Below are 10,729 nucleotides of genomic sequence, written 5' to 3'. Positions count from 1 at the left end.
TCTCTTTCTAGTAATTAGACCACACACTTTCTAAGCCACCAATCTTGAATAATGGGTCAAAGATTGGTGGACCTAGATTTGAAGGGCCTTGACCCAGTGGCCCTCAAAAGCTAGAGTCATACCAGAGGCCATAGCCAGAAATCTCGTGGCAGCCAACTTTCCACCCCCCCCCATATATTCACATCAAAACCCTATTTTTCTGTGTTTACAGTTGCCCTGATAATCTACAAACACAGTGCATACCAAAAACTTGATGGACCTGATGGACCTGTATTCACAGTCAAGGAGAGCCTATTTGTCATTAAAACACTTCCAGTCAAGGAAAAGAATAAAAACAAAATAGTTGTACTTAAGTTTCCATCTTAAAATAGATTAGATGCATCTGATACTTCTAAAAGAAACAGGTAGAAATCTACAGAGGTGGGAAGGCCCCACAACCTGTCTGAGAGTGTCAGGCTTCACTGGATAAGACCAGGAGGGTGAGCAGGGACACTGGTAAGTGAAATGTTGTCATTATCTCTAGGCTCTAGGGCTTTGACAAACACCCCTCCCCTCCAGGAGGCCAAGTTGTGCAGCTTTCTAGGCAGAAACAGGGGAGGTGCTGCCTCCACACTTAAAACAAATTTATCTGGAATGCAACTATTCCAGTATTGTAAAAGTAGATGGAGTGGAATCCAACTGGCCATCCAGACAAACGTGGCAGCTTCTCCTGCTTACAGCAGAGGATATGTGTTCTCCAGAAGCCTGAGTCAAGTGTCAAGAGAACTGAAGAGTAAATAAGACAGCTGTAAGAACAACCAGTTCAAGAAGGCAGGAGACATTGGGAGCTCATACCAGCTCTTGAAGAAGGGACCCCTAAGGCCTTCCTGGAACTGCAAAGCTAGATCATTCATCAAAGGTCCTGGGTAAGGAGCCAGAGCTATCAGACACAGTAGATCACCAAGCCCCTCACCTGCCAGCACCCGTAGTGAGCACTGGTGGCCAAATTATGCTACCTGAGGCCACCCCTCAAGGCCATGGGACAGACAGCTTAGCGAGACCCAAAAGCCCAGAGAGTCCTGTAACTGTTGCCTGTCTACCCGGAGGAAAGGCCTGTGCCCTGCCTGCCTCTTCATCAGGCTTCAACCCAGATGAACTCTGTAATGCCCCATCCTCCAGGTGTGCCTCTACAATGGCAGTGGCAGGAAAAAGGAGATGAGGGCCCTCAGTCACATGTAATGTCCCCCAGGAGCAGCAGTGATGGTGCTGGAGGAGGTGAGGAGGTAGCACTCTGGGCCTCATTCAAGGGAGTAGTTCTGCTCAAATCCAAAGACCTCTAGGGTATAAGAAAGAACAATGCTCTTTGAGACAGAAGATCTTGGCTTCTAGTTTCAACTCTGCTACTGTTTGGCAAATCATTTCTTTCCAGGTCTGATATCTTACTGTTCTCATTAAGTCATCTTATGACTACTCAGTGTGCCAGTCATTTGTTTGATGGCTCCCAGATCCCCACTCCTCCCCTACTCTGCCTTAGATTGTGCAGGGCTAGTGCATACAAACTACAGTTCCCAGTCTCCCTTGCCACCTATCTTTGAGAGGCCCTAGTGGCTGACTGGAAGGCGGAAAGTAGAAAGAAGTAAGGGTAGTTCTCCCCTTCTCTTTGCTTTGAAAGGTGACTCAAGTAGTGCCTGTGTCTCCATGGTTCCAGATCCTGGTAGACAGTCCTCACCATCCTATTTGCCTTCTTACCTTCTTCAATACCTTTGTAACAAGTTCCCTGTGTTAAAACTCCCTCTGTTGAACTACCCAGCAAGTGCTGTTTTCCTCACCAGACCCTGACGGATACAGCCAGGCTGTGGATTATTTGTAATCAGTTCTCAGTCCCCGCACTGTGCAGCCCAGGTGGTGTGCACTCTTATATGCACCCCTGATTTCATCCACCAAGAGAAGGAAATGGAAGGAGAGAGGGAGCCGGAAACTGAATCGTCAACCACTGAGCAACAGTCCTAAACCAAATCTCTGCCCATTTTCCCCCTACATCTGTACAGCTGAGCACAGCTAGAGAAAAATCTTGCAGCCATGCTGCCCAGTCTCAGCATAAAGTCACGGTTGCTCTCCTAAAGGCGAGCCTGCAGTACTACCCAGGACCCATCTTGCATTTTCCCTAGAGCATCCAGTCCCCTGTCCTCCTGGGTGACTGTTCCTTTCCTGGTCCCCTCTACTCAAACCCTAAAGCCACCTTCTCCTCCATCAATCATCACTCTCAGCTGGTGACCTGAGTAATTAGAAGCATTCAGAGTAAACAAGTTCCCACTACCCACTCCTCCACCTTCTACCTCTATCCAGTTACTCTATGTTCTCCCCAGTAGCTGGGTGAACTGTTTACACAGCAGGCAAAGGACAATTCCCAGAAAGATTTCTCACACACGACATCTATTTCTTCAGCAATATTGCTGCACCAATTCTCCTCTGTCTCTTCTACATTACCAATTTTCCCCTTCCTATGGGATCTTTCCCATCGGCATACAAACACACCACTATTTCTGTCATTTAAAATTTTTTCTCTTGATTCCACTCCCTCCCACCCCCAGCCACTACCCCATTCCCCCGTGCTCTTCTAGTAAATCCTTCAAGAGAATTGTTTTTGCTCTCTCTTTCCCCTAACCTTTCAGCAGCCCACTCCAACCAGGCTTTTGCTTCCGCCACCCCATTGAAACTGGTCTTCTCAAAGTCACCAGTGACTTTGCATTGCTAAATCCAGTGATCAATTCTCAGTCCTCACCTTACTGGATCTTGTCACAGCATCTGGCACAGCTGGTTCTCCTCCTCTCCCCTCTAAATATCGGCATGCCCAGGACTCAGTTTGAGTCTCAAGCCTCAGATCCTTACTCTTTTCTACCTACACTTCAAGTCTTGTGACTTTAAATTCCGTCTTCATTTCTCTTGGTGCCCACATTTATATTTCCAGTCTGGAACTCTCCTCTGAGTTCCAGGTTCATAAATCCAATTGCTAACCCAGCGTCTCCATTTAGATGTCTGGCATGCATCTCAAACTTAATAGATCCAAAGCTGAGCTCCTAAACTTTCTCTCTTCTCAGCAAATGATAACTCCATTCCTCCAGTTGTTCAGACCAAAAACTTTGTATCATTCTCTTTCTCTTCAGATGGGGATGGGTCCATTTATTGGCTTTAGCTTCAGAATAGATCCAGATCCTGAGTCATGCCCCAATCATCTTGAACAAAGATTATTTCAATAGTCTCCCATCTGGTTTCTCTAATTATGCCTTTATTCCCTTCATTTCGTTCTCAACACAGCTGCCAGAGCAACTCTTTTAATACATGTCAAGTCATGTCACTCCTCAGCTCATTATAAGTAAAAGCTAAAATTGTCACAGTGGCTATAAGCCCCAACAGCATCTGTCCCTGTTATCCCTCTGACTCCCTCTCTTCTTCACTCATTCTGTACCAGCTATGCTGGCTGCTTTGCCTCCTTGAACACTCTAGGCATACCTCCGCCTCAGAGCCTCTCACTGGTAATTCCTTCTGCCCAGAATGCTTTTCCCTCAGATAACCTTCCTCTCTCCTTCATGTCATTTCTAAAATGTTCTCTTCTCAAGATGGCCATCCCTGACCACCCCATTTAAAATTGAGTGCTCCTCTATAATCCTTTCCTACTTTTACTTTCTCCCCAAACACTGATTTCCTTCTAATAAACTATACTATTTTTACTTTTTTTTTTTTTTTTTTGTCTATTATCTTCCTCCACTAAAGCATCAACTTCAGCTGGCTAGGAGATGTATCTCTTTTTTCACTGCTATATCCTCAAGTCCAACACAGTGCCTGGCACATGGTAGGTAGTCAAAGACTGAATGAATGAATGAATGAAGCCACAGAATCAAACTTGTCTGAATCCTACCCCACATCTGGACTTCTTATTATAGAAGCAAAAAATGTCTTATTGTCAAGTCCAGATTGAGTTGGGTTTTCTGTTTTCTTGTACTTTTAGCAGAAGTGAGCTGAACTGATGCCCATGTATTATCTGACTTAGTCCTCATACTAACTCTGAGGATTAGGTATGTTCTCTCTGTCTTCCAGATGGGAAAAGTGAACCCTGGACAGATTAAGTTATATGCCAGAGATCACACAGCTAGTAAATCGCAGAGCTAAGATCCTCAACCCATCTGACTGATGCCAAAGCCATGAGTTCTTGGCTGCAGCACTCCATGCAGACCACCCTCCCGAGAAAGGACACCAGGGCTGAGCTGAGTGAGGAGCTAAAAGGTCTGGGTCAGTACTAAAGGGTCTGGGGCCACCAGGGACCTCCATAAAAGAAACACTTGCTCTTTCAAAACTCTCAAGTATCAGATGTTAAAATACCATCGTGTTTCCTGCATTTCACCATTTGTCTTGTTGTTGTTGCTTGCATCTTTATTGTCTGTCTCTCCCCTTAGACTGCCCCCCATTCTATATATCCCCAGCACATAACACAGTGAATGGAAGACTGAATTGATTCAGGTATAATTCTGCTTAATGTCATTAATTCATTCAACAAATCCTGATTGAGAACTTGCCTGTACTAAGCACTGTCCTCATGATGCTTACAGTCTAGTAAGACACTAAATAATCACATACAAAAATCACAGAGAAAAAAAAAAACCTGTGACCAATGCCAGAAAGGAAAGGTATGGGGCACTGTGAAAGTATACAAGAGAAGTCCCTAATTTATTTTTTTAAGTTTATTTTGAGAGAGAGACAGAAAGCCAGCACAGGAGGGTCAGAGAGGGGGAGACAGAGAATCCCAAGCAGGCTCCACACTGTCAGTGCAGAGCCTGATGCGGGGCTCTAACTCATGTACCAGGAGATCATAACTTGAGCTAAACCAGAGTCAGAGGCTCAACCAACTGAGCCACGCAGAAGTCCCTAATTTAGATGGAAGGCTGTCAGATCTGAAGGATGAAAGGGGGGTGTGGTCCTAGGGGAGGAAATAGCCTATGCAAAGATCCTAGGTAGGGAAAGAGCCCTGACGCCTTAGAGAGACTGAAGGATGGTGGGTGAAACTGAGGGTCGCATCTTGCCAGTGGTGGCCTGTGCTTGCTAGGATCTGCTTGCAGGAGAGGGGAAGGAAAGGCGAGGCAGCCTCCATGTTCACAGTTTAACAGCCTTCTGCCAAAGACAGGGAGCACAGGCCCAGCTTGAGCTTGGCCCAAGGATAGAAGGAGCTTTGTCCTCAGTGTCTCTATGTTCAGACATTTGGATCCTGGTCACTTTTCCTTGGGCCAGTGTAATTCAGAGAACTAGTCACAGAAAGTCACTCTGTCTGGGAAGCTATTGTGATGGCTCCAGAACTGCACAGGGTGTTGGGGGGAAGGGGAGGGGGTGGTCAAAGGATTCCAGCAAGGAAGGCTTTGCAGAATATGTGGTTTGTGTGATCAAGGCGATGGGTTTCACCTGGCAGGGCTAGGGTGTGGCCAGTGCAGCACACAGGGTGGTGGAGGCCACTGCCCGATGATAACGACCTCCTCACTGCAGCCCTCCCAGGGGCGGGGGGAGCAGAGGAGGCTGGGGTCCCAGGACTGGCTTGCTGCTAGAAAGCTGGAGGAAGGAGTTAAGAAGGACGGGCTGATGACCGTGGAGACAGAGCTCTGTTTATCCAGGAAAAGAGGTCGTACGTAGGCAGCGGAGGCCCCTGCCAGCTCCTCCCAGAAGGACTGGGCTGGGGGAGCAAGCCAGAGAGGAAGCTACTCCCCTCCTGGCTCTGAATGCCTGCTGATCAGAGGCCAGGAACCGGCGGCGGCCTACAGGTGAGGCCTGCACCCCGGACGTCCGACGGAGCCTGCCATGGGCTCGGACTCCCAGGCGGACTGCCCGAACGCCGCGGTCCGCGGGTGGGGCGCGGGGGTGCGGTGAGCCAGCGGCAGCGTAGCCTCTGAGAGAGCCGCTCTGGGGGTGGCGGAGAATCAATACCGCCTTTGTGCTCAGTGGTTTCCTGGGGAGAAAAGGAGTGGAGAGTGGGAGTGGCGGCCCAACGGCCCGGCCCTGCCCGGCAGACTCGGGATGCGGCGGGGCGGGGAGGCTGGGAACGGGACAGTCAGGGCTTGGGGTGGAGGGGATTCTGTGTCCCCGAGAGGTGCATCTCCTTGGACGGCCCTGAGTGCTCGCAGGACAGCGGCCAGGTGTGCAGCGAGTCCGCTTCTGGCCTCGAACCGCTCGGAAAGGAGAGGGAGGAGCAAGAGGAGGCAGGTGGGGCTGGGGCCAAAGGATGGCTCAGTCTTAGGAGGATTGAGCCGAGGATTGAGCCGAGGCGCGGGGAAGGCAGCCAAAGGGGACGCCGGACAAGATCTTGGAGGAGAGTGTGCGTCTTTAGGACGCGCGAGGGAGAACGGGATGAGCTTGCCCAGGGCCTCTATGCCTCTTCAGGGGAGCAAGATGTACAAGCGGAGTTTGGGATCTCGGTCCGTGTTTGTGACTACAGACCTTTTGGTGATTCGAGAATGTCCCTCTAATTCTCCTAACAGTAGCTAGAGTTCTTTCTAGTGGGTATGTTGGGCCTTCTTCTCTTTAGAGTGAACACCATTAGCACTAACTGCGGAGTCTGCATTTGCCGAGGCCTGCATCTGAAAATGTAACTGTCCGGTATCCTCCATTTCTCCCCAGGCCTCCAGGCTTCACAGCCCCGTTTTTCCCGCCCAGAGAGGGGCCCGCGCGCTGGGGGCAAAGTGCTCGGCCCACCTGGTGTATGTTCGGAGCGTCACCCACCTCAAGCCCTCTTCTCTCCTCCGAAGGCCTTCCCTCCCCGAACGCTGAAATTGCACCTTCTCGGCCTCGCGGAATTCGGACTTCCGCCATCCTCACCCCACTTCATGTGGCTCTTGGAGAAAGCCGGCTACAGGCTGGGGGCCCCGGAGTCCGGGCCCCGATGGGCGCCGTCCAACCTGCTCCCCAAGCGCCGAGCCCGGGGCCCGCCCGCGCGCGCCTGTCCTAACGTCCTCACCCCCGACCGCATTCCGCAGTTCTGCATCCCGCCCCGGCTCCGAGACCCCGGCGGCGCCCAGCCCCCGGCTGGGCGCGGCCTCCCCGCGGCCTGTTCGCTGCCGCACCTGGCGGGCCGCGAAGGCTGGGCCTTCCTGCCTGAGAGCCCGCACACTCGCCGGCGCGAGTCCCTGTTCCACCCGCCGCCCCCCGCCGCCGCCAGGGGGCTGTCCCCGGCGCACGCCCGGCTGCACGTATCCGCCCCGGACCTGCGCCTCTGCCGGGCCCCCGACAGCGACACGGCCTCGTCGCCCGAGTCGTCGCCCTTGGGCTCGCCGCGGCCAGACCCCGGCCGGCCCCGGCCGCATTCGGCGGCCCCGGAGGAGGCGAGTTCCGCCCGCACCAGCCCGCACGCGCCGCGCCGTGCGGGGCCGCCGCTCTTCCACCCGGACTTCCCGTGCTGCCGGCTGCGGCTCACCAAGGAGAGCGTGCTGCGCTTCGCGCCCCGAGGCGGCCAGCTGCGGCTCTCCGCCGAGTACCTGGCCGGGCCCGGGCGGCTGCGCCTGCGCCTGGTGAGCGTCGAGGGCCTGCCGCGGTCGCGGGCCGGGCCCGGGAGCGGCGGCGGCGGCTGTTGCGTGGTGCTGAGGCTGTGGCCGCGCGTCCGGCCGCGGGGCCAACAGAGCCGCGTGGTCAAGTGCAGCGCCAACCCCATCTTCAACGAGGACTTCTTCTTCGACGGGCTGGGGCCGCCAGACCTGGTGGCCCGCAGTCTGAGGGCCAAGGTGCTAGACCGGGGCGCGGGCTTCCGCCGAGATATCCTGCTGGGAGAGTGTGAGACGCCTCTTATGGCCCTGCTGCCCCCCTTGGGTGGGGAGCTGGGTCCGGGGGCCTCCCTGGCGCCTGGCCATCTCAGTCCATAGGCTGAGAACCTGTCTTTTCCTCAGGAGACCTCCACTCGATCTGCAGTATTCGTTCTTTTCAGGCTGCCTGGCCGGTATTTATTTTTGCTAATAAAGTGTCTGCTTCTAGCAGGGTTTCTCCCCTGTTGGCACCCTATATTCTCAGATCTGCAGCCTACTCTCTTCCCTCTGCCATGGCTGTACCAAGGATGGAAGAAGCGCGTTCACACTGAGTTGGAGCAGACCTCAAGTGGTGGTTCTCAAACTTGAATAAGCATTAGAATATCAGACATCAGCAATGCTGAATGAGTGTGTTAAATATGCAGACTCCTGGGCTCCATCCCCAAGAGACCCTGAAGCTAGTTTAATAGGTCTGGGCTGCGTAGGTCCTAAGATCCTGTCCAAAAAGGCCTCCACCCCTCCTGGGGGCCCTCCAATCACTGAGTCACTCCAGAAAAAAGCTCTGTGACTGAAACAAACATCAGCCACACTCTCCCTGCCCCCCACCAGTCCCCCTATCTCCGGGGATTCCAGCAATCCTCCACTCATCTACTCCCCACTTGTACCCACATCTGTCATGAAAAGAGATGAAATTTCTGTATCTTGATGAGTGAGTCAGGAGACATCAGACACAGTGCTGAGTTAGGTGTCCTGTCTCTTGCTTATTCCTGTGCCATCCTAGGAGGCAAAGCAGGAACCGAGAGTCAGACCAGCACATGGGGACTGAATGATGGAGATAAAATGTCCCAGGGATTCATATGGGGAGGGAGTCCCACCTGAGTGTGAGAGCACTTTTTTTTTAATGTTTTTTAATTTATTTTTGAAGGAGAGAGAGAGACAGAGCATGAGTGGGGGAGGAGCAGAGAGAGAGGGAGACACAGAATTCGAAGCAGGCTCCAGGCTTGATGCTGTCAGCATAGACCCCGACATGTGTCTCGAACTCATGAACCGCGAGATCATGACCTAAGCAGAAGTTGGATGCTCAACCAACTGAGCCACCCAGACGCCCCGAGAGCACTTCTTAAGGATGCCCAGTGAATAGGGGGAGGGTGGGGATGATGGATAAATGTAGGTCAGATTCTGTCTACCTCCTACCTAAATGTCCCGATGTCAGCAGTGACCTTCTTCTCTCTCCACCTTCCCTGGAGTAGGTTCCTCTTGGCTCAGGCCAGGCTTCAGAAAGGAAGGAGGGAGGAGGGGAAGAAAGGGAGGAAGGAAGGGAAGGAGGGGGGGGCGGAGAAGACACTGGGCCAACCAGCTTCTTTCCCCCTCCCCCTTGGGCCCTTTCTCAGTTTCCATGGTGCCCTGAATGGGGGCAGGGAGGGGCGGGAAGAGCCTGCTGGATCCTGATAGCCCTCAGTATGTGTGTGTAATGCTAACACAACACACACATACCTCCATTCAGATCGCCCAGATTCCTTCTCCATCCTCTGATTAGGTACCCCCACCTGTTGCCCCAGCCCAAGACCAGTAAAATCTTGCTCCAGATGTCCACCAGGTGGTAGCATTGACCAAGCAATAATAAGTGCTAACAGCTACCAGGATTATCACCAAGCAAGGAACTGTTCAACAACTTGTCGACTCAGTTTCTTCTTCCCAGCAATTCTCAGGAGAGTTAAGTACTATTGTTATCCAATATGACCTTGGTCTTTACTCATCTACTGAGGAGTAAAGCTAGGATTTGAACCCAGAGAGTATGGCTTGAGTCTGGGCTCTTAATCCCCTCATTATCTAATATATAGGTGCCAGCTGCAAGTTCCCAACCAGGTCACTCTGAAAGGGGTCTCCTCCTGCCCTAGGATGACAGCAGTCCAATTTTTTCAATCTGTGAAGTCACCCATGGGTCTAGCTCTGTCCTTAGAACTGTCCTACTTCAACCCCACCCCACCCCTGCCCCCATAATAACCTTTGGTAAGCAACTGCATTTGATGCCCAATTGAAAGTCCCTGGAAAGAAATGTAGAGGACCTTTAACTTTCATTCCTGCATTCCTGCAATACAAGGTAGGGAGGCCCCACGAGGTGCCAGGCAGTGATCAAAACAGACATGAGGTTCAAACAAGTTACAAAATGAGTAAGTAAAATGTAAAAAAAAAAAAAAAAAAAAAAAAGTTATTTGGTAAGATAGAGAAAAAGAAAGCAGGAAAGGGGCATAGAAAAGGGGAGTCACTGGGGCACCTGGGTGGCTCAGTCGGTTGAGTGTCCGACTTCGGCTCAAGTCAGGATCTCACAGTTTGTGAGTTCGAGTTCGAGCTCCGTGTCGGGGTCTATGCTGACAGCTCAGAGCCTGGAGCCTATTTCAGATTCTGTGTCTCCCTCTCTCTGCCCCTTCGCTGCTCATGCTCTGTCTCCCTCTGTCAAAAATGAATAAACGTTAAAAAAAATTTTTTTAATTAAAAAAAAAGTGGGAGTCAGATAAAGAGAAGGGAGGACTATAGGAATGGAAAGAGAGAGGGATGGACCAAAACATCTTTTGTTAACCACAGTACTTTGTACCAGGTCTCGTGCCTTACCTGTGTTATCCCAGTAATCATCACAACCGCTCAGTAAGGTAGTTATTGTTTGTTAGTCCCATTTTCCTGACAGGCAGGTCGGGGAAAAGCCAGGCTGCAGGGAAGGTTTAGGACCCTGGCTCCACCAGATGCCCCACCCCACCCTGCTGCTCAGAGGCGGCTGTGAGGTGGGAATTCACAGAGCAATTCACTCAGTTCAAAGCTGTCAGCTGGCCCCTGTGATGGGGGCCACAATGTCCCTGGAGAAACTTCCTGGCCAGCTAAAGCCACAGAAACATGCCCTAGGACAAATCAGGTCCTAAGAACCCCTCTTGTGTGCACACAGCTGGGGCCTCAAAGCCTCCAGGACAGTTATTGTTGTCCCCTTTTTA

The 10,729-nt window shown here is 51.9% G+C and overlaps 1 protein-coding gene across 1 annotated transcript; it reads left to right on the top strand.

The window, feature by feature from the left end:
* The first annotated feature begins 5,213 nt into the window (after nt 1-5,213).
* On the top strand, nt 5,214-8,004 carry C2CD4D (C2 calcium dependent domain containing 4D). Its single transcript, XM_045479247.1, has 2 exons — nt 5,214-5,780; nt 6,634-8,004. Exon 2 carries the CDS (start codon nt 6,840-6,842, stop codon nt 7,866-7,868), a length of 1,029 nt encoding a protein of 342 aa, XP_045335203.1. The 5' UTR covers nt 5,214-5,780; nt 6,634-6,839; the 3' UTR covers nt 7,869-8,004.
* Nucleotides 8,005-10,729: the final 2,725 nt, after the last annotated feature.

This window comes from Leopardus geoffroyi, chromosome C1 (genome assembly GCF_018350155.1).
Source record: "Leopardus geoffroyi isolate Oge1 chromosome C1, O.geoffroyi_Oge1_pat1.0, whole genome shotgun sequence".
Classification (NCBI taxonomy): Eukaryota; Metazoa; Chordata; class Mammalia; order Carnivora; family Felidae; genus Leopardus; species Leopardus geoffroyi.
This window is presented reverse-complemented; position numbering and strand designations above follow the sequence as displayed.